General features: G+C 33.7%; 1 protein-coding gene across 1 annotated transcript in view; it reads left to right on the forward strand.

The window, feature by feature from the left end:
• The window catches only part of ADAMTS19 (ADAM metallopeptidase with thrombospondin type 1 motif 19), a 103,629-nt gene that overhangs the window by 51,939 nt on the left and 32,394 nt on the right, over positions 1-19,296 (forward strand). The window contains exons 8-11 of the mRNA XM_015815259.2: positions 7,847-7,952; positions 14,417-14,557; positions 15,464-15,614; positions 18,442-18,543. Of these exons, the coding sequence (XP_015670745.2) occupies positions 7,847-7,952; positions 14,417-14,557; positions 15,464-15,614; positions 18,442-18,543 (500 nt within the window). The remainder of the gene's footprint in view (positions 1-7,846; positions 7,953-14,416; positions 14,558-15,463; positions 15,615-18,441; positions 18,544-19,296) is intronic.

The raw sequence follows: 19,296 nt of genomic DNA on the forward strand, positions 1-19,296 counted from the left end.
CACACACACACACACACACACACACACACACAGGGAGAGGGAGGGAGGGAGAGAGAGAGAGAAGAATATCTTTCTCTTACCTAATGCTGTGATGGTTAAACAGGAGCAGCTGTTCCTTTCAATCTAGTTTTTGTTTTCTAACTAATAGCAAAAGACAAGACCTGAAACTAATTTGCAAACAATAATTGATTTGAATTCAGTAGCTAATGTTTTATACAAGTTTCATGCTTAACTACAACATTGTCTAATTAAAAAATAAAATGAATAAAATACTGATTTCATTGCATCTAGATTCTAAAGTTAATTTCTTTAAAAGAGCAAGGGCATTTTTACATTATCTCAACTATTACAGGCATAGAATATTATCAGTCTTTGCAGTAGTGGAATTAAGAAAAAAACTATAACATGTCTAGTCCTCGACTTATGGCAATTTGTTTAGTGACCACTTGAAGTTACAATGGTGCTGAAAAAATGGGCCTGCCCCAGCAAGTGTCAGCAAGCATTCATTCACCCAGCTGCTTTCTCTCCCAGTTTCCTGCACCAGTTTTGTCTCTTTTTCAGACCCAGCTTCTCCAGCAAATGTTTCCTACTTTCCTGCTTTTCCCCTTCTTTCTGAAGGTAGCACTTGAAACACTCTGCTGTCTTTGTAAAGTGGTTCTAAATTTGGGGTACCTTGTTCCAAAGACAGTGCAGTTTTCCCAGGAAAACTCATCTTCTAAAAGGAATTCTAGACTGCTATATAATTTTAATGGGATGTAGAAAATGAATGGTAAAATAAAATTAAATGGGACAATTGTTTGATGATATCTGTTTGTCTGAAAAGAATGTTTTTTCATCACTGCAATTTGTCAAAAATCAGAAAGCCACAATCACAAAATTCAGATAGACTTATGACCACAATTGAGATTAGAAATTCGATTGCAAAGCAAGGCAGTTGTTAAGTTTTTTGTTATGGTTGTTAAGCCATTCATTGCAGTTAATTGAATTACACATTTGTTAGGCTAATCCAGCTCTCCCCATTGATTTTGCTAGTTAGAAACCCAGTAGGAAAGTCGCAAATGTGACTCTCGTACACTGCAACTCTTGTAAATACATGTTATTTGCCAAGTGCCCAAATTTTGATCATGTGATCATGGGGGTTATGCAATGGTCATAAGCATGAGGTCATAGGTCACTTTTTCCAGTGCAATTGTAACTTTGAACAGTCTCAACCATCTTATAACCATAAACAAATGGTTATAAGTCAAATACTACTTACAGTTTTAGCTTTTTTGCCCATGTTTATTGCTTTGTGTAATATTTGAAAATCTCAGGATTTTTTTTTTATCTGTACATGATTTATTATAATTCTGGTCACTGAAGTAGGTGCTCCATTCTTTTCTTTTTGATAGCTCTTTTAGTCAGCAGCACTGAAATGTTGTTATCCAATACTAGATACTAAAGTGCTATATCCAAAAATATTCCAGGAAAAAAAGTGCTACTTGCATTTTCAATTCCTAATTTGTTTTGGCAGTAAGGAAAAATAGAGGCTCTCTGCTCACAAAAAGTAGAGAGAGGAGAGAAGCAGGGTAGGGAATATCTCCTTCGATACCAGTGAATGGCAGCAGAAAAAACATGGGTTTTCTGCTTTCAATTTTTCAACCCTGTAAAATAATCCCCTCGATGCAATCGGAACCTGAATCAATCAATCAATCAATCAATCTTTATTATGGTCACAGACAAGCACTCTACCATTAAGAGAGATATTATCTGCTACTTCTCTTACAGCAAGAGAAATTGAGATAGAGAAAAGACCTGGTCCCTCAATCTCTCTCCCTATTTCTTTTGCCAAGAAAGAGGGAGACAAACAGAAAGAGAAGGAATGGAAAATGGTTCTTCTGTTGATAGTTCTCCATCCTGGTTTTCCGGAAAACTGAAACCAGAGGTCATGGGCTTCGTTCTCCCACTCCCCCCAGTTTCTCTTCCGTCTACTTCTGCCACTAGAGGAGACAAATTGAAGTGACCCATTAGCTCCATTCGCTCTCCTTCTCTTACCATGGATGTCCTGCAGAGTAGGGAAAGAACGAAGAAAAGTAGTTTATCTCCCATTATTGGGTTGCTGGCTGAAAAAAAGAAGAGAAAGCAAAGGAAGTGACTGTTTGGCTGCTGGTCAAGAGGAGAAGTAGGTCACTTTGCTAAGTTCCCCCTTCTGTTCTCCTACTTTGTCTCCCCAGTAAGAGGAGAACCCTGACTCTCCCCTTGTTAAAAGACAAATAGTTGCCAAACACCAGAGGGAAGACCCATATCTAATGCAACCTGGTGTTGTTAATAGAACTCTTATCTACTAGTGAAAAGGAAAAATAAACCACAAGTTCAGCCTTTCTTCTCCAAAGGTTAGGGTTGAGGTTCATGTAATTTCCTCTATTCATGTGTTCCACATCAATTTGCTGAGTTATCTTCAGTATGTGATTAACTTAGGCTATGTAAAAAAGCTCTGAGTGATCAGGACAAAATAAGGCGTCTGTTCATACACCACCCATTCTGCCACACAGTAATCTTATTTTCAGGAATCGGTCATAATAATATTGGGACTTATGCTGCTATCTTCCAATTTCCTGCATGGTAAGATTTCACCATACAAACTGAGACTGTCCTGACAGGAGTATTTCACAATCTGTAAAAACAATGGATATCTGAGTTTGCTTATTCAATAAGGAACATTCTGGGTACAGTTATCTGTATGAAGTGAAATAACCATTTAGGAATGGAGAAGCTTTTTGCAAGATCCAGTCTGGGTTTGTAACCGGGACCAAAATTTTACTGTTCTGAGTTTTTGGATTCGTGCTGGAACCCATCTTCGGGGAACTGCTCTCTATTGGAATATATGTTTTGGGCTATTCTTTTTTGTTATTGGCATGGGACTATTTGTTGTGATTAAGATTTATTGGGATCAATCCTCTGCAGGGCAAGAAGACTAATTAAGATAGTCCACCATGAATTAGATGAACTGTTTCTTGGAAGGTGTTGGGAAATTTCCTGTTATCTTGGCAAATTCTCAGTTGCTTTCTGGTGTAAAGAAATGTTTATAGCAAAATATTTCAGCACAGTAATGGGACTGACATTTGGAGCAACAGAATTTTGCTTTTTTTTGTGCGGTACAGTTTACTTTTTTTTTTAAAGTTGCCCTGCTCACACATCTTATTCATATTAGTTTATTTTTCCCATCCGGGCTTGATTTTGAGACAGAATGCTTTGCTTGCCTATATAGGCTATCTCCATCAGAAAGAAGCAATATGATCCTTTCAGTTTTGCTGGTGGCTTTTGATACTAATGCATGTTTTTTTTTCTTTTTCTTTTTTGATGTTGTTGGTTGGATTTAGACTTGGAGGCACCATTTCATGCTGTTTTTCATCCTTCCTGGAGAGTGTTGCACATCCTATTGGCTCTTCATGTATTGCTTTTGAATAACTTTAGCTGGTCCAAAATACCAAAACTAGGCTAATGACTTCAACCAGTATATAGCAAATAGGGTTGTGCAGCAATTCTGATAAGTCTCCAAAGTATGTTTTGGAATGCATGGGAAAACAAATGTAACATGTATTCTATATGTAACAAAGCAGTAATATTTCATGCAGTTGCCAGAAAAAGACATGGCTGCTTTGGCTTGACATAAACAAGTACTATAGTCCTATATACTCTGAAGTACCCTTTGAAAATGAAATCTGTACCACCTCACAGCTTCAGCAGGGAACATTTGATAACTTTTAACATTTTTACACAGTCCAAATTCTGGTTGTTTTATTTGTTTTTTACTTATTTCACTTATGACTTACCTTTCTACCCTATCAAGTATTCAAGGCAACTAATAAACCTTGGAAAACAAAAAAAACTGAATTTAAGAAGTTACTTAGTACTGAAGAAGTACTGAAATTAATACAAAAGCTAATTCATTGTTGAACATTTGGTGAAATATATCAATATTTATTTATGTTTTCCTAAAATTTGAGAAAGCAGAGATCCAAAAGCAACTCTCAACTGGTATTTTACTGCTGGTGAAAATGATGAGCCTTGACAGGAGTTACATCTTCAAAAAAGTCTCACTTCCTTGTCTGTTTCATAGTGGGAAATGTAATTCTTTAAGAAGTCAACCCTTAAGCCAATTTGGGACTTTAAAGTTTATTATAAATATTTTAAATTGTGCTCAGAAAACAATTACTAATGTTTTAATTAAGTACAAATCACATAATTCCTGAATCTTGTGCCAATTAGCAGCCTGCCTACAATATTTGTACCTATTGCAACTTCTGGAAACTTTTCAAGGGTAATTCAAGGGTTGCCAAGTCTGATCAGTTTATGAAGATTACCAGCTGGTGAATCAGATGCAGTTGCATTTATTGTGTATAAAGTCCTATCAGATCTGAGACAAGACTGTTTGAAAGACGGCATTCATTTTAGAATTTGTTTGTGTTTCCTTTAGAAACATTTTTTTGGCGTTACCACCATTTGAGGCATGTTTAGCAAGTAATATGAGAAATAGCCTTCTTAGTAGCTGCTCTGAGACTAGAGATGTACTCAATCATTAAAAAGAAGAATATTTCTTTTGAGGGAAGAAGCTATCTGAAAAAAATCCCTTTATCACACAGTTTTCGCTAATTGTAGATACTACAAACGGAGAAATACCTTATCAAATTACTTCCTGTCTTTTTCATCCATAATTCATTGGAGATTATTGAAAACATTTTACCTTCCTTATAGTTCTATTTTTAGGTTTTGTATACGTCATATTAATTTATATTGAAGAAGTAATAGGGATTATTGATCTTTGACACGATAATTATTTTTTACGGTAGGATTTAGTCTTGGCCCTCTACCAATAATTTAAACTTGTTATAAAGCTATTGAGGCATGCCTGCACAGGTCCCTGGAATGCATCACCCTCTGAAGGCTGATAATGTCTAAGGATTCATTTCACTTTGAACCAAGAATTTGAAGCCAATGTATACTGGATATTGCACAAGCACAGACACAAAGGGAGAAGAAGGGAAGTGGAGTTTCTAGATATGGGTCAAGTAACAATAGAAATATGTTTGTCCAGAGAAATGCATATTTGCCTATTCCAAACAGTGTTACATTTCCTTCTGAATGAAACATATTCAATTTATTCTGAGTGAAGGTGAGTTTGCTCCTAGATCTGACCTGCTTGCTGGGCTAAACCTGCCAGATTGTAATTGAAGTGGAGATATGTGTACTTTAAAGATTGCTTTAATAGTTCCTTCTCTTTTTTATTTATCCTCCCTCCCTCCTCCTGTTACTTCTTTTGTAGCAGATTTCATGTATAAATTGATAATCAAAGCTGCACTGAATCTCAATAGATAAAAAAGCTGGCTTTTTATATATTTGAAATAAATCCTTTAGCATAGATGGAAAACCTAAAATAAAGTTCCTTTTTATTATTTATAGCTTGTGGGTTTTCTTATACAATTTATATGATTTTTCACTGAAAACCATGTTCAGTAAATTAATGTATATATCTACATTCAGTGGAATGTCAGCATTAAAAGGCAAGACCACTGTTAAGTAGCAGAATTTGAAGCACAAATGTAAACCAAATGTACATTCTTTTTGCCAATATATCATTTCATCCTGGTTGAGACAAACAATAGAGGATTTCTAGGAGAGACTTCAGTGAGTGCTGATCGACACACTAAAACATTTGGACCATATGGAGAGCTAAATGTTCCTATGTGTTCAGCCACCAAATTGCTTACCTGAAATGATATGTGATATGTTTTCTACTTATCCATTGCAGTCAAAGGAGATAAGAAATAGACAATCCAAACCTTTAATATCTGTTTTGTTACAGTTAGTCCTCACGTAACAACTCTAATTGGGACTGGTCTGCTAAGCAAAATGGTTATTAGATAAATTGTCATGTGACTGCACCACCTAGCAAAAACAGCTCCTGTAGTCGCAGTTGCAAGCTTTAGGCAAGGACAGTGCTGTCATTAGTCAAGGACTCCATGGTTCTCCTGCTCTGCCCTGCTGATCTCTTGCTTCAACTCCCTCCATGTGAGTAAGCAGTTGCCACATGTGCCTTGTCAGAGGAAGGAAGAAGACAACAAAGATCACCTGGGACAGTAAGGGTTGGCAGGGGTAGCTGGGGGCATTGAGTGCAAGTGGGGGCAAAGGGCAGAAATGGGGGACAGATAGACTGTGGGAGGACTTTAAGCACACACTGTGGTCATAAATGTGGGAAGGCTGACAAGCACCCAAATTTTGATCATGTGATCATAGGCTCTGCAATGTCCATAACTTTGACGACCAACTGCAACTACTATTCATTCAATGCCTTTGTACAAATAGTCACTGAATGAATGAGTGTTCTGTTGATAGCAGAAATAGTTCATTGCTCTCTTTCAGAAATTGGGCTAATAGATTGACGATGCTCATTTCTTGCTTTGTAAAGTGAAACAGGATATATATGTGTCTTATAATCTCCTATCGTTTCCTCAGTATATTTACTCCCTATTTTATTTATCACCACTGTATCATTTTATTTTATTTTTCCATTGCCAGTCCATCTGTATATGTTTATGTTACTTCTCCAAGGTTGAGATTAATGCAGTGTGACATGAATATCTCAGGCTGTTGTGAAAGTTTTGCTCTCAGCTCTTAGATTAATTTCTAGTTACCTTTTATGATATTTCTACATTCCATTGCATTGCTACTGTCTTGTAACTAAATAAATGTATAAGAAGCTCAGTTCAACAGGTTAGCTTAATTTTAGAGTTTGTGTTAATGCCAAACTAAGTCAGGGAATGCATTTGTAATAGAAAGTATGGTTTTACCAGTAAATTCTTGCCAGTCATAATATAGAAAGTATGGTCAGTTTGAAAAGGGTTTTCCAAACTACATTTTGGGAACCTATGAAGTCATATATCACTATTGTATAATTGGATTGTTGATTAATAACACTAATTGCAAGTCCTCATTGCTAACCCATTCCTTTTTCAAAGAATAATTTGTTCTGGATGAACTTCTATTATGAGTGGGAAAAGCCATTTTCTGCTAACAATGTTCCATTATGTATTAATTTCAAAGTCACATTGAGATGAAATTCTTATTGTTTCATCCAAAATAACACATATTACAATTTGAATTTACATTGTGGCATGCATTAAAATTATGTTACTTTGTACACAGAGAAATTTGGCATGGAATATGTTAAAGATATGTTAAGACAGTGTTTGTTAGACTGTTATTACACTAAATAGTAAACTAGGTCTAGGCTACTAGACTATTATTTCTACTCTTTTGTATTTTTTTTTCTTTGTACTTGATTTCTTCAGAGGAACTGCACTTGTTTGCCCTATGCCTATGGTATTACTAGAAAATGTCCACTGAGTTAAAAAACATGGGTTGGGGGGAAACAAAACCTTTTAGAAAGGACATAACCACAAACCAAAATATGCAATAAATCATTTAAATGCTATCTAAATTTCTAGCACATACTGTATGTAGAAAAAAAGAAGCCAGTAGTAGCAAAGAATATATACCAGCAGTATACTGATTTAGTCAGTATGGGTTACTTCTTGTAACCTTGCATAATAAAGCTCTTAATTAAACATCACACTTGAAATGTCCATTATTATGTATGTTTTTAGGGATGCATCCTAAGAAAGCAAGACATACTGTATCTGTATTTTAATTATTATACTTTTGTCAGAAATTAAAGAAACCTATCAGTATAATATTACTGGGGAGGGGTATTTTTGGTAAGCATATGCAAACATTAGTAATAACAGGAAATGAATTTACTCAGATAATATCAAATATGGTAAATAATTATCATTCTTGTATCTTTTAGGAATAGCATATTTGAATGGCATGTGTAGTGAAAAACGAAAATGTATAATTGCAGAGGACAACGGTCTGAATCTTGCATTTACTATTGCCCATGAAATGGGTCACAAGTAAGTAAATGAAATAAGCAATATCTACATTTGCAATTATATACAGTGGCTTTTAGGGGAAAAAAATTAAGCCCCGATTTGACACATTTGATATTTTTGCTTTTCGTATGCGACTGGGTTTTTTAAATAGCATGTTTTATATATTCCACATATAAATGGCAAATAAAAATATTTCACATGATAGGTGGTTTGGGAATATTGCAAATAATTAAATGATAGAAACGGAGACTCCAGGAGAAGAAAAGGCAGAGCCTAGGTGTGGAGTCAAGGGAAGACTCAGCCTAGAATTGTTATGTGTCCACAAATGCTCCAAGTCCAGTTCTCCCTTGAATTCCTTTGACTCTTATCTAGTGCCAATTTAGTGCTGACTGTTAATTGAGTAGATTCTTGTGTATAGGCTTGAGCAATAAATCTTCTTCATTGAACTTAATCATCCTGATTCTTTGTGCTTGGCAAAGACTTATTTAGAAAGCAAGGAAAATTATTCTTTTTTAAAAAGGAATGAATTTTTGGATTTCCGGAAACTGGATGGAATATTTTCTGGATATGAAATTTCACATGAAAAAGAACAGAAAAATGCTCACATCAGAAGACTGATGAGATTAAAGAATTTTTTTCCAAGGCCATAGCCTCCACCTGCTTTTACAATAGGATTCTGAATCCAAGAGAATCCTTACACTGTGGTCCTGCTGTCCACAGGGAGGAAGTATCCTGCTGAAAGCCAAAATTAATGCAATCCCCACTCAATCAGCAGGTTTCTGGATAAATAACCATAAATTTGAGTCAGGTTTCCTCCAATTTATTTCCTGTTTAGCAGGACTGACTTCCTGTTTCAGAACTTGATTGAGAGACGTGGGAATCAAAATGTGGTTAGAAAAATATGCAGGTGAAACCTCAAAGATGGGAGAATTGAGCATCTTTTCTCACCATATGGCTTCAATATTTATATAGGTGCTGTGGGACAAACAAAGGAACAGAAATGGGAATATGTATTGTTAGCTTCTCAGTTCAGATATGGAGTCTGTCAAGAGTATTGGCAGAATTATCTTATTTTTGTAACTGAAAGTAAAATTTACTTCTGAGAATTGTATTTTACAATTTAATAATAAGATTTGTTTGAAAAAAAACCCCAAAACTTAAATAAAAACAGACCTTGTAAAATATTTATTCATAACATGAGTACATTATCAGAGGTATTTTTAAAGCCTGCCATTGTTTATGCAATCATACAAAAAATGTAGCAAAAATCATTTTCAGGTGGGATTTATAAGAAACACTTACAATGGATAATTTATTTGAAACAAAACACATTTGGTAACATTTGATTTTTCAAAAAGCAATTATAAATATGAAATTTAAATCCTGCAAGTTAGCTGGTGATTTGGATATATCAACTGCAGAAATTTTCAGCTTGTTTTCAGGTTTTTTCTTAACGGCTTGTGGAACATAGAAAAAAACAACTTACTATCTCTCATTTTCAAATAAAATAAAGCTGTTAAAATGAACTTGTCTATGTCATTAAATGAAGCACAAGGAAATTTGTTATAAGGAATTGTTGTTCTTCAATTCATGTAGTCATTTCTGACTATTCATGACACAATGGACCTTATTTCACTAAGGGTCTTCCAGTAATTGCTTCTTTGAATTTTTATGAGCATATGCATGTCTCATCAATTAGACTTTTTTTCTTTTAGCTTCTTTTTATTTATTTTTTATGTATATTTTTTAATTTTTTGCAGTAACAATCTTTAGTATTTAATAAACAATACATTGTTTGGGTTTATATGTTTAACATTAATAGTAATACAATTTCCATTCCTACCCTTTATTCCGTTTTTCTAACCGTTTATAAATTTTTTTCCATGTTTGAAAGTATTCTGAATCTTGCTTCCCCTTCATTTTCAATGTGAGCCTATCCATTTCTGCACAGTCCAAAATTTTCTTAATGATGTCTTCTTCAGATGGTATTTCTTTGCAAATGTAATTCTCGCTGCTGTTAATATATGTAATATTAAGTATACACATTTCTTATCATAATTTTCTGAAATTATGCCTAAAAGAAATAATTCTGGTTTATAGTCTACATGTGCTCCTATCATCTTTTCTAGCCACCTATGTAGTTTTGACCAATAGTTCTTTGCTTTAGGGCATGTCTACCAAAGATGATAATACGTGCCTGGATTTTGTCTGCATTTCCAACAATTGCTAGACATATTTTTAAACATTTTTGCTAGTCTTGCAGGTGGTAAATGCCATCTATAGAACATTTTATATAAATTTTCTTTATAAGTAGCTGCCCTTGTTATTTTGTAGTTTCTTTCCCATAACTTTTGCCATTTTTCTAACTCTACATTGTGCCCAAAGTTTTTTATCCAAGTTATCATTGTTTCTTTAACTTGTTCATCTTCCATCTTTAAATTTAATAGAAAGCTGTACAGTTTCTTAATCAATTTGCCATCTGATGACAATAGTATCTGGTCTAATGTTGCCTGATCTTTGTAAAAACCATATATTTTTGCATCTTTCTCATATCTCATTTGCATTTGCAGATGTGGCCACCATGATAGCTCAATGCCCTGTTCTTCCAATTCTTGTTTAATTTGGAGTTTCCCATCAGTATTCAAAATATCTTTATAAGTCACAAGTTTCTCATAATTAATTAAGTTTAGGTGTACGAACGCCTCCATTGTCGAAACCCATCCTGGTATTTTCATGTAAGTTCTTGATTTTACCTTTTCCCATGTCAAAAGCAGAACATTTCTTACATAGTGGTTTTGAAAGTATTTGTGAATTTTGTTCTTCCCATACCATAGGAAAGTATGCCATCCAAGTTGTAGGTCATGCCCTTCTAGGTATAATAGTCTTTTATTTCTAAGAGTTATCCATTCCTTTAATCATGTTAGTGCAGTTGCTTGATAGTACAAGACCCAGTCTGGTAGCCCAAAGCCTCCATTTTCTTTTGTTTCTTCTACCATTTTCAGTTTGATTCTAGAGTAAAAAAATAAATGCATATCAGACATACTAGCTGGTTTAGAGGGGATGAACTGGCCTGATAAACCTAAGAAGAAGGCACTGGATCTTTTTATCAAGCTGAACAGGAGGGTATTATCAGGATGGTGATTATCAGTGATAATATAAAATTCCAGATGGTCCTAATAAGACTGATGAGTTATCCTTTAAGGTCAAGGTAAAAGACAGTATACCTAGGAATTCTTGGCCATTTAAGAGTGAAGCAAACAGAACTAACACACCCTGGAAAAGCTATTTATTTTACTTATTTGTTAAATTGATAATCTACCCATTTTACTATTGTTACAGCTGTGGGCTGCAAAGTATAAACATTTCATTGAAAGTTACTCAAAAGCTTTAGAGACCATATACCAAGAAGCTGCTGAATTTGGTTTCCATTCCTCTCCTTCTGTGACCTTCAGGCTTCTGATTAAAGCCTGCAACAATTGGTCCAATATCTTTGTATTTAGAAATACAAGAATAATTCCTATGCAAAATAATTTCTTAAAAGATTTGTGCCTGGCTTCCTATACACTTGGTTGCTTGTTGATTAATGAATAAAGCATTGGAGTCCATTTTGGATTTTTGTGGTTTTTCCCCTGCAGATCTCCAAAAGCCAGAGAAAGAGAATGTGCTGTAATGGGAGTATCTCTGAAACAAGCAGCTGCTAATTAAGGAAGTAAGTGAGAGTGTTTCTAAAGATAGGAGAGTCATTAGTCTACTCTACATATTAGTAAGAAGGGAGAGAGGAATGAGATTCCCAGCTCTGCCCACATCCTATTCTGTGAATGTTCGCAGATTAAATATGGATCTCCTGTGCTTCTAGGGAATGATATAATTTTCCAAGTCTCTCCCCAGCACTTTGAATATAATTTATTTCTGGCCATTAGTTGTCACGGCTTGTTTTGTCTTGGCAGACTGAAAGGTGGTCCGATGATCTCTTTCCAATCCAAAATTTGTATTGGAAAGGAGTCCACATACGCAAACTGTTTTCAGTGTGTTAGCCCTCCCCTCAATACAATTGAAGAGAACTTTCCTGCAGTGCACAACAAGGCATTCCCAGAAATGTACAGCTTCTTCATCCCTGTTTTGAAAGTGCAATAGGGAAAAAAAGCTAGAAGCTTCTTTGAATTAACTATATGCAAGATTCACATTTAAAAGCAATTGTAGTAATTATTTTTTTTTACTGTCACCTTTTTTCCTAATAAATCTCACTAATCAAATTGAGTTGTTTCTTGGTTTTCATTTCAGTCCTAATTGTTGCTGAAAGTTATGGACTGAAGTGTAGTATCTTCCTGGACTGATGAATTGGTTATTAATTATATTTTAATTTAGAAGAAGGAGCTTGTGATCTGAGTCACATTCAGCAACAGGTCTTGGTGTACTATAATTAGTGTAACATCTTTTTTCAAAATAAATATAAGGTCGGTAAGGTACTTCAACTCGCTGTAGAACTGCTTCAAATGTGTCAGTAGTTGAAGCCTAAATTTGGGTTTTGTTAATATTAATTGACTGACCTTGGACTCAAATTGAAATCATTCTGTCATTTTTGTGGTTGCATCTTTGTTAATGGCTGCTCCATTTCTCTGGTGATTTTTTTTCTAGTCTGCAGTAGAAGATCTGATTCTTCTCTGATGTGAAGTGACTCAGTTCAGTTCATGTCAATGTCATGATTTCCAGAATATCAATGTTTAGCCTTGACTCTTCTGCTTGTCTTGGTTCATCCTTATGATTACACCAGTACTATAATATCATTTCAACATTGAATTTTCTTTTTACCTCTTGACACACTGACAGGTAGACATCCTTTGAACATTAATACAGCTACATCATAAGCTTCAGTGCTATGGTATTTTCCCCTGCTCTTTTTACCTTCCAATATTCAGGACTTGTCTTCCACTCTTGTGAATATCCTGCTAGTGAATGTCTGATTGGTTTGCTTGGTAGAATATTCGAGTAGCTGCCATTTCCTTTCAGTGGAGCTTATTTAGTCTGATCCTTCATCTATGAATTGCCCATCATGGGTATCTTTCTAAAAATACACTTTTTCTGCTGTATGATATCATAACTTAAATGCACAAATTCCTTCACCACAAGACAACCTACATCTTTACTATAAAATAATGATCCAGGAATGGAGACAGGAAAATAAGCTTCTTATAACATTTATTTTCCAGACTGGGCAACTAAACATATTTTATTATTAATTTGTTATTTATTGTGGTTATTTATTTGTTAATATTATTTCGGAGGTTATTTATTTTGCTTGTTTTAAATTTGTTTGCTTATAGTAGGATAGTTAGCTACTCATAGTTGGCCAACAGTAGCATATAAAATAAATAAATTTACATATACCATAATTTTATTGATATATGACATCCCTTAAAATATGTTGGACTTATAATTAGCTGAATATCACCTACTGAATTTCATGACTAAATGGAGATTTGAATCTGCATCTATCTCACCTATTCCTACTTTTTAACTGCTATTCTGAGGGCTACATTTCTGTACCAAATGGATGATAGAAGACTTTTATCTCTCTGTTTTGTTGTGTTATGTTATGCTTATTTTCTTCTTATTGCAAAAGAAATGGCAATACAGTACAGGTAGTTCTCAACTTATAATAGTTTGTTTAGTGACCATTCAAAGTTACAATGGCACTGAAAATTTTCCATACTTACGACTGTTGCAGCATCCTCATGGTCTCGTGATCAGATGGCTGGCAACTGACTCATATTTATGACAGTTGCAGTATCTCAGGGTCATTTGGCCTTTTGGCAAGCAAAATCAATGGGGAAACCAGATTCACTGTTAAGTGTATTACCAACTTAACAACTGCAGTGATTCACTTAACAACTGTGGCAAGAAAGGTTGTAAAATGGGACAAAGCTCACTTAACTGTCTCATTTAGCAACAGAAATTTTGGGCTCAATTGTGGTCATAAGTTGAGGACTACCTGTAACCCAGGTTTTTTTTTCTAATGGAAATAAAACTTGTTGTAATGGCAAACAACAATTATTAACTACAAACCTAAGACTGGTTATTTGAGTTATGATATACCTCAGATACTTTTCTGAAATAAGTCAGACCACAACCAATAATGTATTAGATTGCTTAGCAAAATGTAAATGTATCTACCCAGTTAAACATGAATCTGAACCAAATGAATACATTCAAGTAATCATAGTCCTGTTAATCATGATTTGTTGAATAATCCAATTTGGCTGGATTCATTGAATACACTAAGCCACAAATTAAAGATTATAAATAAGAATAGCTAAGAATATTGCAAGCATGTTAAGGTTCTGTTTTATGTTGGAAATTTACATTCTGCTGTGTAAATCCTTAACTCTATGTTGGAAATGTGAGTACAAATTTTTGGTTGAATATTTAAGATGCTGCTTTTATATTGTTCTTCTCTTAAATTACATGGTTTTACAAACTTGTTTCAGCATGGGAATAAATCATGACAATGACCACCCATCTTGTGCAGATGGTCTCCACATCATGTCTGGAGAATGGATCAAAGGGCAAAACCTTGGGGATGTTTCATGGTCCCGCTGTAGCAGAGACGATCTAGAAAGATTTCTCAGGTAATTCATTCAAGAAGTGATGTAGTTACAATAATGCTTTTATTTTGTTCAGTTATTTTTTACTGATGATTATAAATTTCAGGTATGCCAAGCTTTCAGCACCTTATAACAGTTTCTATATCTGATTGAAAAGAACCATTTCTGAAAATTGCTTGCTATTCGTCAGAAATATTATTAGCCAGTGCTTACCGGAGGCAAAAGCCATTTTTACTAATGTATTTCTTTAGATTTCAGCATTGTTGTAGTACTCAATAAACATTAGTATTGACTTAAAAATTAAAACCCCATATCATATACATAGTGGTAGTTGTAAATATATATATATTTACAACTATATATATCTGATTTTCAGCAAAACAGAATTGTTTTTAGTTAGATGGACACTGAGTTTAATTATTTAATAACATTCAATGTTACTAAGTAAGATGAATGTCCCAGATTGTGATAGAACTCTAGTCACTAATTTGCCTCCAGTCAATAATCTTTCGAATTTATCATACTTTTGATACATACCTTTTGAGACAAAAAAAGATGTTAGAATTCTTTAGCAAGGCGATAAAAGAGAGGAGAAGAGAAGCTATGAAATGCCATGACTGGAAGGACTATACAGTGATTCCATCTGCATACCTACTTATAATAATGAACACTTTAGTTCTTCCTTCTTTCCTTCCTTCTAGAGAGGCATATATCAGGAGAAAAGCAGATTACGAAGGAAGTTGCCTTCCCAGCTCCTTATACAGTATATATACAACAGACCGAATCGAGGGTACAGCACTGGGTGTTTTCTTGTCATTAGAAAATCAAAATGGAAGTCATTCTCAGTAGTTAGAAAGTTAATATGTTTGTACTAAATATTAGTACAAAATAGTCTCTGTTATTATTCACCAATCTCTTATGCATTGCCAGGTCAAAGGCCAGTAACTGCTTGCTGCATACAAATCCCCAGAGCCTCAATTCTGTGATTATTCCTTCAAAGCTCCCTGGGATAAAATACACTGCAGATGAACAATGCCAGATTCTTTTTGGACCATCTGCCTCTTTCTGCCAAGAAATGCAGGTAGGAATAATAGATTACCATCATTTATGACTTAACAATATACCCAGGTTTAAAGTTTGTTGTTTTGCCTTTCTGTATTTTGTGGCAGAACAATAACATTGAAGAAATAATAATAGCGAAGGATTAAAGGAATAAAGAAATATAGAATAATTCTGAATGTTTCCTTTATTAACTGTCCAAAGCTTCTTCAGATTGTTTCCATTCTGATTTTTCAATATTTAAATGACAGATATCAAATCAAATCAAACCTTTATAATGGTTGTGCAGTGGTATAAAACTTCAGGTGTTATATGTTGCCAAGCTTTCATTCACAAGATAGAATAGATTTTGCATTTCTCTTACACATTCAAAGTTTATCGTCCTTGGAGAACAAGGTTGCCTTACTGAATTAGAATGCTTGCTATATTTTTCTGTTTTTAAGATAGGGTTTGGAATAAAATGGAAGAAAGTATATTAATAGCTTCAATTTTATCTTAATTACTCCAGGTCAAAAAGTAAAATGGTGGGCTATAAGCTAGATATTTCCAACTCAAATAATCAGGAATGTTGCATGAAGACTAATTTATTAGTTTGAAGGTTGTCACAGTGAAGCCTTTTCTTGCATTAAAATGAATTTTAAAATGGTAAAAATATAGATCATTTCACTTTTTATTGAAAATTGTTTTATTAATTTTTAATACATTATTTTAATTTAAACATAATTATATTAAGTAAAAATTTAAAATATTGAGAAACAGAGCTACTTGTAAAATAGCCATTTCATTTTTGCCAGCATTTTTTATTCACCAAAATAATGGATTGAACAATAATATCTATTAACAGTTACATCTAGGATAATATAATTTTGAAACTTTATTGTGCTAAAATCTATCCAAATTCTATTTTACTCTTTTATAATCTCTCATCAGTGAGTAGAAAGTTCATTTTTTTTCTTCTTTCCTACCTCCTACTGCCTTATTCTTCTTTTCACTCTCCATGGCCGGCGGTGTTCTTCCTTTCTTTCTTTGGCCAGTAGAGAGATTTAACATGTTTGTTTGCCAGGCCTACTTACCTGCACATCTGTCCATGGATACAAAAATAACACCTACCTATCAAATCATCTTCATTCCACCCATAGAATTTGAAATCTTATTATCAAAATGTAATCTTGATTTGAAGTTTTAATATACTACTATAAAGAGTCTGCAGCTCCAACCACTGTCAACAAGCTTCACCCTTTTGGGATCTTCGTGCAAACTTATGATATATGTAAGAAAGATGCGGGCTCATGTGGTGATATCAATTCTTTTCAGACAAGCCAGTTTGACACCCTCCTCAATACTATTGCTACTAATGATTTATGTATTAAAATATAAATATTAAAACTACACATATTTGTCATGATTAAAATAACCTAAGGGTTATTTTAATTTGGTTTTAAAATAATTTAAAAAATAAATAAATAAAAAATTCGAATTTTCGGTCTTAGAATAATGTTTCATTTTAATTAACATGTTAAGTTTGGCATTTTTGTATTTGTGTATTTGTTTTTGAATGGTTGTAAGCCGCCCTGAGTCCGCAGGGAGAAGGGCGGGGTAGAAATATAATTAATAATAATAATAATAATAATAATAATAATAATAATAATAATAATAATAATAATTATAAGGAAATAGTTTTAAATTTACTACATTGTATACTATTTTTCTTATCAGTTTATAATACAAATTAGAAATTAATTAATTAATTCACATTACTATTATTGAACTGAGTTAATATCGATTCTTCTCTGAAATTGAAATATGCATATTTGAATTCATTTTGTGTATTTTAGCAAACCAGTTTGGCCTAGTGGTCAAGGTGCTGGACTAGGAACTGGGAAAGCAGAGTTTCTAATCCTGCCTTAAGCTTGAAAGAGAACTGGGTGACTTTGGGGCCAGTTATTCTTTCTCAATCCTGGGATGAAGGCAGTGATCAGCCACTTCCAAAACCGCTGCCTGAATAATTGCCCGGACTTGTCTATGTAGTTGCCAGGAATCAAGTTAGACATGAAGGGATGGAAAAGGCAGCTTTACGTATAAACTATGTGAAGAATAAAATGGGATCACTGTCATTCTAGCCTTTTATTATTCTTTAAATTTAGTGTTTCTGTAATGTAATGATTTAATCTCACACGTTTATCTTTGTTTATGTATGTTCACTTTTGAAGTTATGTATTAAAAATATCCCAATCATTGGAATAAATGTTATAATTGGCTAGAACAGAGAAAGAAAAAGACATAATTATTGATGTACATAAAATGTAAATAAGATGTAAAGAATATTTAAAATGTAAAGCACTGTTCTGTTAGAAGAAAAGATTTATGTTTATGTAGTTTTTGGTGTATGGTGTATAGTGAAAAATACAAAAAAAATTAAAAAAATAAATAAAAATAAAAATATCCCAATCAGATTCTTCTCCAGGGAATGTACAGAAATTGTTTTCAGGAGACTCATTACAGTCCATTAAACTACATAAAGCTAAAACTTTACATTGGTTAATTAATTGCCTTCACAAGGCAAATTGAAGATGGAAGGAAAAATAGGACCAGAAAAGACAATCCCAATTTTATATTTATAAATATAAATAATAAATAAATACATTTATGTAATCCCAGTTTTATATTTATGTAATAAATATATTTATTTATATTTATATGTTTTTATTTTGCAGTCAGACTTGCAGTATTTTTGTTTTGAGGTCATGAAAAGAGAAGATATTCTATAGCAAAAGCAGAATTCATTTACAGCTTCTTAAAATATATTTCTTGTGAAAGTTATACATTTCTATTTGTTTATTTCTTTCCAGCATGTTATTTGCGCTGGGTTATGGTGTAAAGTTGAAGGTGAGAAAGAATGTAAAACTAAGTTGGATCCACCGATGGATGGAACAGATTGCGACATTGGAAAGGTGCCTTATAACACCATTAATTTTTAATAAGTGTATTTGTTTTTATGTGATCTTAAATCTATATTTCAATGCACCATTTTGATTTAAAAAGTGATTATTCTGAAGTGCCAACTAATTGATTTAAATATTATACCTCCATTAATATACAGGGGATATTTCCTCAGCAGTTGCTATTGTTTAATTGAAGGCACTTAGTCTTTGTAGAACATGCATACTATTGTAGTTGTAACTACAAGAAATGAATTATCCTATTTCTAGTGTTTTTTTATCTATGATTAGTTTCAAGTATTATTGCTAATTTATTATTTATTATTAAATTTCAAATAATTTAGAATAATAGTACCATACTGATTTAAAGTCAAACTGGCACTTCATTTTCAATTCCAATGAAACTTGTGGATCTATCAGTAAATAATAAAAGTTGAGACCCTTATTTTCAGAAGGGAAATACAACTGAGTAAAATAAATAAGTCATTTAATTAAGTGAAATCCATAAATATTTAAATCAATGGAAGTCTCATACAATCAACCAACAACAGGAAAAACCTTAATATAGAATGCGGCCGCGCGGGCGGTGTTGGGAGGGACTCGTCACTCCCATGTAACGCCGCTGTTGCGCGAGCTGCACTGGTTGCCAGTGGCCTTCCGGGTGCGCTTTAAGGTGTTAGTTACCACCTTTAAAGCGCTCCATGGCATAGGACCTGGCTACCTCCGAGACCGCCTTCTGCCACAGATTCCCTCCCATAGACCGGT

This window comes from Protobothrops mucrosquamatus, unplaced genomic scaffold (assembly GCF_001527695.2).
Source record: "Protobothrops mucrosquamatus isolate PMUCROS unplaced genomic scaffold, P.Mucros_1.0 scaffold329, whole genome shotgun sequence".
NCBI classification, from domain to species: Eukaryota; Metazoa; Chordata; class Lepidosauria; order Squamata; family Viperidae; genus Protobothrops; species Protobothrops mucrosquamatus.